The 16,512-nt window shown below is 52.5% G+C and overlaps 1 protein-coding gene across 3 annotated transcripts in view; it reads left to right on the forward strand.

The window, feature by feature from the left end:
* Positions 1 to 16,512, forward strand: part of TBCD (tubulin folding cofactor D) — a 146,200-nt gene that overhangs the window by 24,143 nt on the left and 105,545 nt on the right. For all 3 annotated transcript variants that reach the window (XM_055575473.1, XM_055575475.1, XM_055575474.1), the window contains exons 7-9: positions 9 to 141; positions 12,434 to 12,479; positions 14,030 to 14,162. In XM_055575473.1, coding sequence (XP_055431448.1) covers positions 9 to 141; positions 12,434 to 12,479; positions 14,030 to 14,162 — 312 coding nt within the window. The remainder of the gene's footprint in view (positions 1 to 8; positions 142 to 12,433; positions 12,480 to 14,029; positions 14,163 to 16,512) is intronic.

A 16,512-nucleotide genomic window follows, 5' to 3' on the forward strand; every position in this document is an offset into this window, starting at 1 on the left:
TCCGGCAGGTTTGTCACGCGGCCTGACGTCAAGCAGAAGAAGATGGCGAGTTTCCTGGACTGGAGCCTGTGCACTTTGGCCCGCTCCTCCTTCCAGACCATCGAGGGGGTCATCGCCATGGACGGGACGCTGCAGGCCCTGGTAAAATGAACACTGCCCCAGTGGGGCTTCAGCAGTCAGTCTGTGGGGTTGTGGGAACGGCAGGGACAAGCCCTATTTAATACCTTGGTTTCATTGTGAAGTGGCTGGAACACAGGAGACGTTGAATCCCGACAAGATGATCACCTCGGTTTCTCTCCTCTGCTGCTTTGCACTGGGCCCTGTGACGTTGGTGATCGACTTTCTGCCCAGGTGAAGAGGATGGACTGGTGATGCTGTGCGTCGCCGCCAGGGGGCACTGGTGCCCACAGAGCAGAGCCAGAGCCAGTGGGCGGGCAGGGGAGTGTCCTCCTTGGGCTTCCTGCTGCTTAGACATGTTACAGAGGAAAATGGTTAGAACCAGCGTAAAGGAAACAAGGCAGGTGATCTGGAATTTGTTCTTGTTCAGATGCTCTGGGTGTTTGCACCAAGTGCAGACCGGACCCACACCCTTTCCTGGCTGCCTTCTTTGCTTGTCTGGTGGTACTTTTTCTAGTGTAGACGGGGAGGAAAGGTTAGTTTAAATTCTTCGGGGGAGGGGAGGCTGCTGCACCTGAAGCTCTGGGGTCATGGCTCCCTTCCCTGGGCCCTGTGGTCCTTGCAGTGGGCGACTTTGTCCTTGTCTCTGAAGCTGGCAGGCCCAGGGCCCGCTTAGAGGAGAGCAGGGTTTTTGGGGCTGTGTTTAAATGGGGGCATTTGGGCCGTGACTCAGTGTGATGTCATCTTCTTGGGTGTCATCCCATCTTCTCTCTTTGGCGGTGGCAGGTTCTGACGGGGTGTAGGAGGCGAGAGGGCCCGGGGAAAGCGGGGCTGATGGCGTGATGGCCCGGGGCGGAGGGACAGGAGGTGGGAGAAGCAGAGGACAGCACTCGGCCCTGCCTCCTCCGCTCCTAGAATGTTCTCTCATCTGTGTCTTTTCATTCACAGTATCTTCAGGGAGGACTGTCATTTAAATGATGAGACTATCTAAGACATTAAAAAAAAAAAAAAAAACCCAAAAACCTTGAAAAACAAAACCTGTCCTGAGTTCCTGTGGTCTGTTGAGGTGATGTCTGTTTCTCCCTGTGGCCTTTTATTCTGTAGATAAATGTGATTGTTATTACAGTGGATTTTAATAAGTTGAGATACAATTTGCATAATACACCCTTTAAAGTTTAGTGGTTATTTTGTACATGTATAAGGTAACACCTGTCACCATTGTCTAGTTCCAGAATACTCTGATCACCCCAAAAGGAAACCCCACACACATGAGCAGCACCTCCTCATCCGTCGCCACCAGGCACCCCCAGTTCCTGGCAGCTAGTGATCTACTTTCCGTCTCTCTGGATTTGCTTATCGAGGACATTTCATACAAGCGGAGTCGTGTACGGTGTGGCCTTTTGAATCTGGCTTCTTTGGCGTCGTGTTCCCACAGGACTTCCGTGTCGCAGCCTGTCCGTGCTTCCTTCCTTCTTAATACTCCCTTGTAGTTACTCAGAATTCTGAGATACTCTGAATAACGCTAATCTGAAAATGTGTGTGTCAGATTTTGTTTGAGTATATATTTTCAACTTCCTTGCTACAATAGTAGCAGTAGATTTTTTTTTTTTAAGTGTAACAATTTAAATACACTTCCTGTGTTTCTGAGGTCTTCTAGAAATTTTTTATGCCATACCCACCTGTCATATTGACAAAACATGGGTATCAGCCTGTGGCTGCAGGCAACTCTCATTCCAGCCGCGTGTGTGGGGAGGTGCTTGAGGAGGACTTTATTGCTTTGTTGGGGCTCGGTGCTGGGGGAGGCTGGCCAAGAACGGTGCTGAGCATGGAGTAGAGGGGAGGGGGGTCCTGGTCACCAGGCTCTTGCTGCAGGGTTCCTGGGTGGGCGTGTGCAGGGCGTCGAGTCCTGGTGAAGAATGGGGTGAATAGGGCTGAGATGGTTTATTTGAAGGTTTGAGTGTAAGTGGATTCTTAGTTTTTTGGCGTGAGTCACACTGAGAAGTCTTAGGTCATAGAGAAACAAGGGTCTGACGAACGCCGCCGAGCCTGCCAGTCCACTTGGGCCTGCAGGGTAGGCCCGTCCGGACATGGGTGCCGCTTCCTGACTCACTCACTTTTGTCCTGCTTTAGACCTCTTCTGCCCAGTCTGGAATCTGCGTCCTTGACAGGCTCCTGGGGTCTCCTGGCAGCGCCCCCTGGCCTGGAAGCCACCCCTCCTGAGGCCATTGCTGCACTCAGGTCAGGGCACCTGGGCTGTGGGCGCCTCCACTGGGGGGCTGAAGCCAGCGGTGACCACCCCGGGGGCCTGCAGCTGGCAGGGCCTCTGTGGCCCTCGCCCAGAATTGGTGGCGGTGCTTTTGTGCTCAGGCCACCAGCGAGCGGTCCTGTGGCCTCCTCCAACTCAAGTCCTCGGGATGCTGGGGCCTCTTGGCTTGAGAGGGTTGTGGGGTCACTTCCCAGTTTCTGCTGTGGCTGGGCCCAGAGGTCCTTTCTTTTTTTTTTGAACAGTTTTGATCCTCTCACTGCTTGTTTCTGGGTTGTTCCCAAGTTCTGCTGCTCCTTCCCGCGTGGGGCACAGGTGTTGGCGAGCCCGCTGCCGCCCTCCTGCCGGCCCTCACTGGCCTCGAGTGGGGGAAGGGCTTTATACCGGGAGGCCTCCCCGTTTTACACTCAGGAAGAGTGAAGGCCTGTTGTGTCTTCCTCCTGAAGAGTAAAGTGATTTTCTCAAAGCCTTAGCAAAGTTGAACCCCACGTCCCTGCCCCCGTGTTGGCCCAGAGGAGGAAGCCCTGCAGGCTGAGGTGCTTTGGCAGCCACGCCCTGGTGCTCTCTGGGGAGATGTGACCTCGGCTAGGGTATTGGCCTGCTTCGAGAGTCCTGCCAGGGGAGGTGACCCTGCTGTGCTCCTGGGGGCCGGCCCATCTCTTCTGCAGCCTCAGAAGCCCGGTGGTTCCTCTGGAGAAAAAAAAAAAAAGCCCTAGGGTCTCTTTGGAGTCATGTGCCTTCTTTCCTTTCCTTTCTTTTGAAGGAGAAATCTGGTCTAATTGCCGCTGCTGCTGCCGCCGCCCGCCCGGGCAGGAGGAAGCAGTGTTGGTGCTGAGCTCTCCGGGCAGGAGCGGTTTCGCCATGAGCTCGTCAGACCTGAACGGGGAGGCTCGGCGTCCGCTGTGCATGACGAATCCTGCAGGTGTGCTGCGCCTCAGGATTCCATCTGCCTCCTCTGATGCACTTGGCTTCACTCTATCCACCTGCTCATTAGTGTGGGTTAGGCGAAACAGGTGGACTCATAACAAGTACCGTCGAAACTGGGCCTTGAGTTTTATTTCCCTTGAAGCATATTTCTCTTGCAGCGGTGATTTTTTTTTTTAACTCTTGTGGGAGGGAAACGTGTCTGGCGGCTTCACGTCATTGGAAGGCCCCTTAATTCTAGCTCTTTGAAACAGCCTTTGATTTAGGCCCTCCTTAAGCATTAGGATTAGTGGAAATCTAGGAAATTCAAGGAAAGGAAACACAGTATTAAAAATGGAGGCTGGTGGCCATTTGGACTTGCTGCGCTCTGCTCACACCGGCAGCTGTGCCGTCCTCGCCCGGGCCCTGCAGGTTGGAGGTCCACAGACCGACGGGTGGCTCTCTGTGCACCCCGCCCTGCCGCTCCGTGACCCCCACCCTGGCACTGGACAGGGGCGCGCTGTCCTCTTTGCCAGCGTCTGGGGTGTGTCCCCCCTTCACAGTGAGGCTGCTTCTGTCCGTTCTATCGCTGTCATAAGTACACCTTGTTAAAGGGTGAAACAGTCACAGACAACACGAGAAACCAGGGAAGTGAAGAGAAGGCGCTGGCTCACCCAGAACCTTTCTCATGCGGACGTGATGCCTGTCCGTTCAGGGTTCTTTGGAAACAGCACCCAGTGGTTTCATTTAAGGTGTTTGGCCAGAGGACAGACGAACCTGCTTGGGTTTTTTAGTCACAGCACTTGCCTGGAGCAAGGTTCTGGGTGGAGGAACATGGGGTAAGAACCCTTTGAATGTGGCCATTTTCAGGGTGTGCACATTTATGAAAGGTTCGTGTGCTGTTGTCAGATTCAGCAGAAATAAGGCACCTTCAGTTTCCTCGTGTGCCTGAGATGTGGAGCAGCCAACTCCGAGTCCGCTTTCGTCTCACGTGACTCATTGTTCTGTGCTCGGCGGGCGGCCTAGTGCACGGGTCTTGTTAGAACACGCACGGTGTGAGGCTGGCCTCCGTTCCCCGGTGGCCTGGTTTGTACACCTGCTGTGTGATGGGGTGACGTGTCCGGCAGGACAGGTGCGCCCTCGCCGGCGGCCCAGCTTGGGCCCACGCTTGCAGGGGAAGGGACTCGGCCATCGCTGCGCCCCCCCCCCCCCTCCCCCCCCCGACCCTTGGATGAGAGACAGACACAGAGCGCTGTGCCCTGTGGGAGACAGACGCAGACTATCTAGCCATTGTCCCTCCTCTCAGGTGGTGGTGCCCCACCTCGAAGCCCCCACCCACCCGGCTGCCTGGCCACCCTTCCCTGCCCTCCAGCGCGCTCTGTGTGTGCCTGAGTCTCCCTGACCTTTGTCCCTGGTTTCTGTCCTCGCTCCCAGAGCTCTGGCTCTGCTCACCTCTGGTGCTTCAGGCTCCACAGCTCAAGGCAGTGTCTGTTGTGCTGTGGCTTTGCCCTCCTCCCACCTGAGTTCTGAGTGTGGCCCCGCAGCAGAGGAGGGTGCCGGCCGGTGCTGTCTGTGCCCTCCCAGGCCAAGTCCAGTGCCGAGCCCCACAGCAGGGACGTGACATGAAGTGTCTCCCCGGCCCAGCCCTCCTTTACTGGTCCAGTGCTCACTGGGCCACGCTGGCTGCTGCCCCCTTCGACCCCCCGTCTCCCCCCATCCTCCACCCAGGTCCTCGCCTCGAGCGCGGGTGTCTGCCCGCTGCTGTCTGCCCTCCACTCAGCGGCCCACCCCGTCTTGAGGGTCCCTTGGGCAGGTGCGCTGCCTCTGGGTGTTCTGTATCCCGTGCTCATTTCTGCTCCCATGTGGCCTGCCCCGTCAAAGCCCTTCGGTTCAGTAGGCTCAGCTCTGCCCATCTGGTCCCAGGCGAGGCTCTTCTCCCCTTTCTCCTTGTGTCTCCCTCCTCTTGTCTCACTTCTGCACATAGTCCTGTCTTCCTGCCGGGCTCGGCTCCAGAGCTCGGCCTCTGCCCCTTCCTGCATCCTAGCCAGCTCTGCTTGGGACTGTTCTCTGGGGAGCCCAGCCCCCTCCTCTGACCTCTGGTCTGGGGGCTGTGCAAGCTCTGTGTTGATCGTTTCTCAGTTTCTGGGATAGGAATCGTGTGTTTTGTATCCTTTGTATGCCATGTGTTAGGCAAATAGTTTGCGCAGTCAGTATTTTTGATACTCATCAGTCAATTGAGAGTCTGTTTTCATCTGAAGAATCTTCAGCAGTAAAGTCAGTGGTCCTAGTGAGGCCCGTTTGGGAGGGATCGGAAGTCTGCTGGTCTGGTTCTGCCTCCAAGACTGTTCCTCTGGTCTTTCCCATCCTTGGGGTTTATCTTCCCAGTATGGAGGTCGAGGTGCAGCAGCATCTTTACTGCTCTTTAGATTGATTCTGATCCTCTTAAGAGCAGAGCTTTGAGCTTTTTTAGCTTCATGGTGTTTGAAATTCATGTATTAGGGGTGGTGGAAAGCCTGCCTGTGCCTGTGCCTTTGTGCAGCTGCCCATGGTTTGTGGTGTCTGACCAGGCTTTGTCGGGGTGGCTGGGCCGGGTGAGAGCCACCTGAGTGGCTTCCCAGTCGTCTGCCTCCTGCCTGGAAAAATGGCCCCTCTTGGTGGTGAGGCCAGAGGCGGCCCAAGTGCTCGGGTTTGGGGAGGGGTCATTTAAATGGGAACATCTAAATGCAGCTTGCTGTTAGGATCCTGACCTCTCCATGTTCTGTTCGGAGCGGTTGAGAAAGCTCGGCGGCTAATAAGGTGGTAGAATGCATCATCACAAGCAGATTGACGTCTGAAGACAGGAGGGCATGGTTGTCCGGTGTCCTCTGAGCTCTTGTGCAGCCTCCTCTTCCAGGTGGGACCCTGGAATGTGCGGTCAGGGGCTGGGCTGGGGCTCCATCTGCCTGCCTGTGAAGGTATGTGTTTATGGTTGGGATTTCACTGTTAGGTTAGGGAAAGATTGAACTCACAGTGGGAAGATAAAGCTAGATGTGATTGTTTTGATTGTTTAAACATTTCTTTATAACTGTTAACTATTATTTACATATTTATGTACTTAAAATCCTTTTAAGTTTACTTGATGTATTAATAAATGTGTTTTATCAGAATTGTAGTTTTTCATTCTGGGTTTTAGCTGATAATAGTCAGCTGTTTATCCCAACCATTGAAAACTCAACTTCAGCAATTAGAATTTTTCCATAGTTGAGGAAGTTTTTTTCTTTTCCCTTTAATGTATATAGCCCTGAGGACGTAGAGCAGGCAAACTCTCAGGGGAGCAGAAGTCTCCCTGCTGCTTGAGGCTGGAGGTGCCTCTGGGCGGGCTGGCTTGCCCGCTCCCCTCCCTCAGGCCTGTTCCTCAGCGTAGCCTGCTGGGCATGGCCTTCAGGTCAGTTCTCCTCTGTATTTGTTAGTGCTCCCTCATCCAGTTTCAGCTTACTTTGATTTCTTAGGGAGATGATGGCATCTTTCATGTTCCCCCCACTTTTATTTTTGCAAGCTTCCAGGTGTGTGTGTGTGTGTGTGTGTGTGTGTGTGTGTGGATGGGCGAGTGGAGGGTGGTGGAAGAGAGGTGGTGGTGAGGTTTCTTCTCTGACCTGGTGGGAGGGGGCCTGGAGTGTGAGTTGAGAGAATCCCTCTGTACCGTGCCTTTGGGTTTACGTGAAGGGTGCTCAGCAATTAGCCTTTGTTGCCTTCCATGGAAGGTTTGGCCCTGCTTGGGCTCTGTGGCTCCCACAAGGACCATGGGTTAAGCTCTGAGTGGCATCCAGCCTGGAACTGAAGTGTTGGTGCCAATGGTCCTTTCCGATCACATGTTGTCCCCTTTGTGTGCGCACATCAGGAACAGTGGTACTGGGGCCCGGTGCCCTTCTCGGCCCGGAGACGGGACTCAGGAGCACAGAACAGGGGAGGCTGCCCTTCCTGGCCCTGTGCCGTCTGCTGGCAATGTCACGTCTCCCTGAGGGACGGGGAATGGGCCGTGGTACAGCCAGGTGTCCCGCAGTGCTCCTCAGCTCGCAGGACAGTTCTCGGGTACTCGTGGCACCCCTGAGCTGTGTGGTGTGGGCCCCTTTCTCCCGGAGCCTGGGGTGGAGCTGCTTTTCTTGGCCTTGACTCGGTGGTGCCTTCAGGGGCCTCAGACCAGCATCTCCTGCTCGGCAGCCGGGCAGACTTGCTTCCAGCAGCTGACAGCCTGTGATTTACGGCTAGAGAACATGCCCCGGGGAGGGAAGCTGGTTGCACAGCGGGCAGAAGAGCCGGCTTGGGTGGGTGGTGACTGGAAGGTGTGGTGGTTGAGAGCGATTACTGAGAAACGCGTCTGTTTGCATCTTGTGCTGTGCTGGTTTCTAGAAGAGCAGGAACAGTCATCCCGCCTCAGATGTGCGTGCTCTGTGGTCTTGTCTCTATGTGGGGTGATTGCCTCAGGGGTCTTCAGTTGGCTCGTGTCTTATGCATCCACGAAAAGTGGGATACCCTCCCCATTTAGTGGCTTGGCTGATGGTTTTTCCTGACCATCTAAAGACCAGACTGTTTCTGTGGGCCACTTCTTCCCTTTGCTGAGGGTCACCGTCCTCTGCGCACGCTGGGTTGGACTGTGTGTTTTCAGGAGGGAAAGCCAGTGAAGACGGCCCCGTTTCCTGTGGAAAAGCAAACCAACCAACAAAACCAAAGCCCTGGCCCTCTGTGATTCTTGTTCCTGTTCACGCCTTTTGCCCTTCTGAGTCCATTAACAGGAGAATCCATAACTCCTATGACCCTTCCCTTCGTGTGTACAGAGTCTGCCTGTGGCAGCCATGGAGCTGGTTTGGGGCCAGGAGTAAGGAGAGGGCAGGCGGCACCGCACAGCCCATTGCTGTCCCTCACCTGCCTCGCATCCCTCCAGCTCTACCATGGCCTCCCCTGGAAGCCAGGCCAGGCCCTCGCACGGGACCCAGACAGCTCACACCCCAACAGTAAAGCTTACGGGACAGACACACAGCCCCTAAACTGCTGATCTCATCACCAAGTATAGAATAAAAATGAAGTTTTCAAAGGGGACTCCTCGTTCTCTACCCTCTAATGTGCTGAGGATTCTCCACACGTGTTACACACGACACGTTTGCTAGAATTTGTTATGAAGCCATGTGGGCCTGGGGTTTTCTTTCTGGAAAGATTCTGCAGTACTAATTAATTTTTTTGTTTGTTTTGTTACATGATCCAGGTCCATTCAGATTTTCTGTTTCTTAAGTCATTTCTGCTAATTTGGAATCTCATAGTTTGTCGCTTTCCTTTGAGTTGTCTTGTTGTCATAAAGTTTATAAAATTCCTTTGTTATCCTTTTGGTTTCTGTGGACTCTTGTGAAGTCCTTGAATTCCTGACTTTATGTATGCGTGTTGTATGTGTTGGTGTGCACCTGTGTGTGTATATTAAAATACACAACCACACACGCTTGTGTTGTTGAACTGTTTGAAATCGCTCCACTGCCTCTCAATACTTCAGTGGGTGTTCCACATAATCAGCATGCTGTTTTTGAGGACTGATTTTTAAAACAAAAGCTTTTTTCCCCACATGGTAATAATTCTTTTTTGTAACTTATTTTTTAACTGGAGGAAAATTGCTTTTCAGTATTGTGTTGGTTTCTGCTTAAAGGGAAAGTTGCTCAGTCATGTCTGACTCTTGGCAACCCCATGAGCTATACAGTCCTGGAATTCTCCAGGCCAGAATACTGGAGTGGGTAGCCTTTCCCGAATCCAAGGGCTCTTCCCAACTCAGGGATCGAACCCAGGTCTCCTGGTATGCAGGCGGATTCTTTACCAGCTGAGCCACAAGCAAAGCCCAAGAATACTGGAGTGGGTAGCCTATCCCTTCTCCAGCGGATATTCCTGACCCAGGAATCGAACTGGGGTCTCCTGCATTGCAGGCGGATTCTTTGCCAACTGAGCTATCAGAAGCTTCTGCCATACAGCAATGCAAATTAGCCATAATTAATACATATATCACCTCCCTCCCCTCTCTGCATTCAACCTGTCTAGGTCATCACAGAGTGCTAGACTGGGATCCCTGTGTTCTCACCAGCTATCTGTTTTGTATGTATCAGTATATATGTTGATATATGTGTGTGTGTATATATCTCCACATGTATATGTAGCATGCATGCCTACTAAATTGCTTCGGTCACGTCCAACTCTTTGTGGCCCTATGGACTGTAGCCCGCCAGGCTCCTCTGTCCATGGGATTCTCCAGGCAAGAATGCTGGAGTGGGTTGCCATTCCCTTCTTGTATATGTAGATATGTATGTTGATGCTACTTTCCCCATTCTATCCTGCACTCGCCTTCCCCCACTGTGTCCACTGGTCTGTTGTCTATATGTCTGTCTTCATCCCTTCCCTGCAAATAGGTTCTTCAGTACCATTTTTCTAGATTCCACATAAGTGCATTAATATAGGAGATTTTTTTTTCTGAATTCCTTCACTTTAACAGGTTCATCTGCCTCACTAGAACTGGCTCAGATTTGTCCTTTTTCATGCCCACGTGGTAGTATGTCTGATGGTAGGAGCCCCTGGAAGAGAACGGAGGGTGGGTACTTTGAATTCAGCGGTGCCCAGCACGCATTCGTGCCTGCTAACCTGGCTGTGTCTGCCCGCCGCGCCGCCCTGTGTGGCGGGGTCTCCGCTCTTGCCACCTGGGCTCAGCGCGGAGCTTGGGGGGGCAGGGTTCAGAGCCGTCAGTGGTTCTGGTGCTTCAGAAGTTGAGACCGTCTTCATGGTTTTAGAAAATTTCGGCAAGATTTGTGTCGGCAGTTATTCTTATACCAAGACATTTATTTGTGTTTTGAAGTGTATAATTGCTATCACTTTGAAAGTCGATTGAGACCTGAGTGGTTTTCATAACTTTGTGCTGGTCGTGTTGTCGGCTGTTTCCTAGAGGCTCCGGTTCTTTGTGTGCAGCGGCAGTGGCCGTGTGGATGGCCTTGTGCTCCGAGGACAGAGGGAGGTGGTGTGTGACCGTGGTGCGCTGGCACCATGACCTGGGCTGGGCCAGCCCTGAGCACCCCGTACCCCTTCCCCCCAGCCCTGCTCTGCTTGGAGGAGAAACCGGACCCTCAGTGAGGCCCCATCCTTGGCTGGGTACTCTGTCCTGGTTTGTATGAGGCACTTCAGAGCTGAGACCACCATGGCCAGGTTATTGTTATGAACTCTGACATTTAGTTTTTTAAAGTTAGCGGTATCTAACAGTGGTGTGTCCTGTAAGCTTTATTGTTGGGGTCTGAACTGTCTGGGTCCCTGGGGAGGCCAGGGTAGAGCTGGAGGGATGCGAGGCAGGTGAGGGCTGGCAGTGGGCTGCGAGGTGCGGCCTGCCCTCCACTCACTCCTGGTCCCAGACCAGGCCACGGCCACCAGCTTGGGCCTCTGTCCTTCTGAGCCAGTCCACTGGGCCTGTCCTGGCAATCTGGGCGGGAGGCTGACGGCCAGCACTGAGAGGGTGGCTCTTGTGGCCGCTGCTGCTGGAACAGGGTGCGGAGTGCTATGCCCGGGGCCGTGGGCGCCTCGCCTGGGGGCTTCCACATCCTGTTGAGACTCATCCAGCTGCTAGATGGTTTCCTCCTTCCTTTCCATGGAGCTACCTCCCTGACTGCTTCCAAAGTTCACCAGGAAGAAGCTCGGGGATCTGGGTGACTTTCCCCCTTGTCATAAATGCAGATTGTAAAGGCAGAGATTTCAAGTGTTTGGGGAGTGGTTTACCAGTCCTGAAATGGGTATATTTCAGATGTGACCTGTGGGTGTCCGGGGGTCCTTCTGCATTTTAGTGTGTGTCACGGAGGAGTGAAGTGCCCTGAACGTCCCAGTCTGATGGCTGGCTCATGGTTTTGGGGTTGCGTTGATGGGGACAGAAGGGCAGAAAGTGCAGAGCAGAGCGTGACTTCTGCCGAGGGGCTTCGCAGCAGAGGTGCAGAGCAGGGCTGGCGCGGCGAGGATGTTGTCCCACATGCTGGGACATGGTGGTGGAGCTGTGGGCTGCTGGTTGGGAGGTTCCTTGGTGCTTTGAGTACTGGGATGTCTTGGGCCTGTGGGTCTGAGCCCCTGTGGCCTGTTCTGTGTGCCTGCCTTGGTGCGTCCAGAGCTCCCGGGTGGTTGGTCTCCACATGAAACGCCACTGAGTAAGTGTCGGGGATGGTGTTTACCCTCTTCATCTCAACTCAGTGTAGCTCATTGGCTGGTAAGACCTGGTGTTGGGGGACAGGGTCCTGGGAAGTCAGGCCCACGTACCTTCAGATGGTCTAAGAAGCGGTCTCCTGTGCCAGTTAAATACTATTCCTGAAGGAGGAGGAGTTCCTTAGCTGTTTTCTTAAAGGTGCTCAGCTTTAGAGCTCTTTGTTTAAGGGCTTGGGTACCTGTGTGAATTACCACAAGTCTTGCAGACTTGCTTCCCTGGTGGCTGAGACGGTAAAGAATCCGTCTGCAATGCAGGAGACCTGGGTTTGATCCCTGGCTTGGGATGATCCTCTGGAGAAGGGAAATGGCAACCCATTCCAATGTTCTTGCCTGGAGAATTCCATGGACAGAGGAGCTTGGCGGGCTACAGTCCATGGGGCCGCAGAGAGTAGGACACGACTGAGTGACTAACACTTTCACTTTGCAGACTTGAAAGCAGAGGGTAAAATTTCAGGTTGAGGACTTCAGGGTTTGATGTTTTGATGGCCTGCTGGCCCCACGTGTGTGCGGTGCAGGAGGGGCCCTTTCTCCTTTGTTGACTCGGATTGCGGATGAGTTTGTGGGAGCCTTACCTTTGTGTGGGATAATTCACCTGTAGTTCTTATCCTTTGGTACCTTCAGTTACACGCCGGTCCTGGAAACCTAGTGCCATTCTTTGCTCTCTGTACAGGCTGGCACGCTTCCTTCAACGCGGGCGTGCGTTGGTGAGCCCCGCCTCAGGCTGCATCCCTGGTTTATGCTGCCCACTCGGAAGATTTTCAGTCTCATAATTTCTTTCCTGTATAGCAAATCTTGTTACTTCATGGCGAGTGTTCAGGATAAAAATTTTGAAAGATTGCAACGAGTTGTTTTGATAATTTATGTTTTAAATTTGTAAAGGTTTTTGTAATATTTTAATAGGTTTTTTTTTTTTTTTTTTAGGCACAAATATTTAAACATGGAAAACGTGAAGACTGTTTACCCTACGGTAAGATTTATTTGTAAGTGAGGATGTGTTTGTGACATGAGTTTGCCCAAATTCTGATCAAATGTGTCTCACTAAGATTATTCATAGGCACAAAAATTTGTGACTTGCTGTATTTTTTTGTTGTCAAAAAATTTTTTTTTTTTGGGGGGTCTTCTGTGTGTGTATGTGTGCATGTGTAACAGAGAGTGTGTATGTGTGAATAATCTAACTCTTTAGCCTCAGGCCTTGTACGGGAGGAGGTCTGGGTTCCTGACTGACAGGTCTCGATCCTGGGGACTTGGAATGTAGACCTAGCCCTGAGGTCTTCAGCTCGCTTCTTGGGAGCCCAGCTGCATTCTTGCTGGCACCATGGCTACATCATTTGCCCTTTTTGTCGCATTCTCTTAATTTTAGATTGAACTTCAACTTATGAAAACCTATATAGTCATTCTGGCTGCAGGGAGGCTTACTACCTGGAACAAGAGAAATTTCTTAGTCTGTGCATTAGAAGATGCATGGATCAGATTTGGGTAGTAGAGTCTGTTTATATCTTGACATTGTCATCATGGGACATTTCATATACACAATGGAAGAGACACTGGTATAGTGGACTCTCATGTTTCTATCACAAGCGTCAGGTTTTTGATGCATAGGCATCCTGTTTCATCCATGCTCCCCCTCACATACCTTCCCCCCTGCCCGAGACACACTGTCATCCCACTGGCATCTCTTCACTCTTTTAAGAAACATAACCTTGATGTCATGGTCACACCTGAGAACGTGAGCAGTCGACACTCAGCATCATCACACGTTTGTCCTCAACAGACTTGCACACGCAGACCCCGAGTCTGTCTTGAGTTACCATCAGTTGTACCCAGGTTGGTCACTGTATGATGTTTGGGTCTTTTGGGGAGTTACCCAGATGCCATCACAACTTGGCTTGAAAACCGCCCTGCTCTTGTCTTAACACGAAACATGGTCTCGTGTGCTCTCCTCGCCTCCACCTTCTCTGACGCTCTCCTTATTGCCCTGAACAGCCTTAGTGGCAGGGGGACCAGATCACACTGCTCCCCTGGTTGTGGAGATCCCTCCCTGTTCTTACAGCCTCATACCCAAGTCTGTCTGCTGGTCCTCGTGGCCCTTAGCGTGTGCTCCACCGCCATGCGTGCACCCAGCCCCTCTGCTCAAGGTGCTCGTCGCTCCCTGGGCTCCTCTGCGTCCCGCCTCTGGATGCCTGGTGGAGCAGGTCCGACTCCACGCTTAAATGACATGAGGTGAACGCGGTCTTAATGAAGCAGAGCTCAAGGGACACAGCGTTGATATGGGCATGAGGTGATGGGGTCTTAAGCAGAGCTCAAGGGGCACAGCGTTGATATGGGCATGAGATGACGGGGTCTTAATGAAGCAGAGCTCAAGGGGTACAGCGTTGATATGGGCCTTCACACTGACTTGGAGGAGGGGGCCCGGGAAGTGTCTAGTTTTGATGTTGTGCATGTCAGGTGGGGTTGGTGGGTTCGGGAGATCACACAAACCCTTCCCAGCAAACTGAGCAGGATGTTCTGTGTTCGCAGCTGCCACCGTTCTCCAGTGCCTGGACAGCTGCAGGCTCCCCGACAGCAACCAGACCTTGCTCCGGAAGCTCGGGGTGAAGCTCGTGCAGCGGCTGGGCCTGACCTTCCTGAAGCCCCAGGTGGCCAAATGGAGGTTGGTAGACTGAACAGTGGCCATGCAGCCTGGGGTATCTGGAGGCTGGTGTGGGGCCCGGGGTTTCAGGCATCTGGCCACAGTGGGCTAATCGACGTGTCCTCCTGCTTTCATTTTTTCCCCCCAGTCTCAAGAGCGTTTCTGATTTTGAAAGGAACAGCTTTTTTTCTTTGGATAATTTTCTGACTTCACATCTTCCAGGTAGAATTTTGAAGTGGGGCTGATGAGAGGGAAAGCTTGTCTTTTGTTCTGAAAGTGCCTATTCTAGTGTAGGGCAGCATCACTGGCGGGTCACACCACAGGGGAAGCTCTATTCTGGTCATTTCAGTCTGGGTTTCAGACTCACTCCTCAGGGATTACTCAGAGAGAGCTGTCTCTGTCTGAGGATGGAAAAGATGTCTTAATGGTCCTAGTGGCTCCCATGGAAACAGCCTGTTCTATTGTGCTGGGGTACTACATTTTTAACAGTCTTCAGTATTTTAAAAAAAAATTAATTAATATATTTTAATTGGAGGCTAATTACTTTACAGTATTGGAGTGGTTTTTGCCATACGTTGTCATGAATCAGCCATGGGTGTACATCAGTTCCCCATCCTGAACCCCCCTCCCACCCAGTCTTCAGTTTTATTTCAAGTATTAATATGTATGTTTTGGGAGGAATTATTTGATTATGAGGAATCATTGATTATGTTTCTAGTTATAGGGAATTGCAGAGAAGTGTGTTATATTTAGTGATGTTTTACTGAAATACCTTTTGAGTATTCTGCATACTGTAAGGATGCTCTGGAAACTTTATGAGACTAATGTTAGTGTCTGCTTTCTAGACGCTGTAAAAGATTAACATTCTGTACCATGTTAGCGTTCCCCTGAGGAACAGAACCAGTGCGGGAGTGGGTGTGTGTGTATGTGTGTTAAGAGACACAAGGAATTGGCTCCTGGTTGTGAGTGTCCAGATCTGGTAGGCTTAGAGACTCAGGAGGAGCTGATGTTTCAGTCTGAGTCTTAAGGCAGGAAGAATCCCTCACCGAGGGGAGAGTGATCCAGTCTGTGGTCCCTGGGCCTTCACCAGGCTGGGCAAGCCCACCACACTGGGGAGAGCAAGCTGCTCTACTCAGCCTACAAGGTAGATGTCATCTCACCTAGAGTCACCCACAGAGGCGCACCCAGAATAACGTTTGAACAAATATCCGGGCCCTGTGACCTGGCCAACTTGACACGTTCAAGTGAACCGCCACAAGTACTCTAAGCGTTTACTCGGGAAGGAGAGTAATTCAGCATCACAGTTACGTTGTTCAGGCTGTACCTCCCTGGACACTGAGTGTGATCGTTAAACGTGGACGTGGAGTGTGATCGTTAAACGTGGTGGCTTCAGTCTTCTGGCCTGTTGTTTGCTTTCTCTCTCTTCCGTCTTTTTTTTTCATTTTATCCCCTCTGATGCACTTCCACGTTCTCTTGTAGATTCATTTCCTTTTTGGTTATCGTCCCCTTAGGAGTGCGTCTGTCTGGCAGGCGGGTAACTGGCTGAACCGCCCCTTTTGCTATCTTGCTGTCTGCCTGGGCCCGGTCAGTTCCTCCCATCCTCTGGGATGCAGCCCTCGCTCCCGCAGCAGCTGCTCGTGTCTTATGTGTGGCCTTTCAGTCCCTCCTGCTGGACCCACACTTCAGTGACTGCCCGGTGTTACGTGGGTACCTCTGGACTCTGGCTCTTGGCCTCTTACCTGCTCTCTGATGGTGCGTCTGAATCTTAACGCGCCTCACAGTTGCCTGAGGATTCAGGGAGATTCATGCAGAATTTGGGGTGCTTTCTCAGGTCCGCTTCCTCTAGTGTCTGTCCCCACTTAGTAGCCATCTCGTCACAATTTTTTTTTTCTGCCCGTCAGGACAGTGGCTCTCTGCTTGGGCTCTACTTTCCTGTGCTGTGGTTTAGAAAGTTCCTCTGGGAGGAAGCAGAGGGGACAGTGGGTGCGCCTGAGGGCTTCTCTGCTGTGAGGGCTTGGAGCCTTGCCGTGGGTGTCTTGTGCCTGCCAGCGGTTGGTTTATACACTTTGTCTGGGTCTCTGGTTAAGGCGGGAGGGGGAGTCTGGGGGCAGCCCGTCTGGTCTCTGGTTGCTGGACAGTGGTGAGGACTTCCCTGTGAGGTGGTGAGCACGTGTCCTCACTGGAGGAGAGCAGCGGCAGAGTCCCCAGCTGTCACCACGTGCCTGCTGCTTGTTGGGCGCTTTATGACCACAGTCCTGTGGCGCCTAGTGACCTTCTCCCTGATTCAGTTACCTGTTGCTGCTCTGATTCTTTCGCATTTTTTCCCCAGACCAGGCAGTTGTCAGACACCCTCTGGGTGACCTGCAGTGTG

Source organism: Bubalus kerabau, chromosome 4 (assembly GCF_029407905.1).
Source record: "Bubalus kerabau isolate K-KA32 ecotype Philippines breed swamp buffalo chromosome 4, PCC_UOA_SB_1v2, whole genome shotgun sequence".
NCBI classification, from domain to species: Eukaryota; Metazoa; Chordata; class Mammalia; order Artiodactyla; family Bovidae; genus Bubalus; species Bubalus kerabau.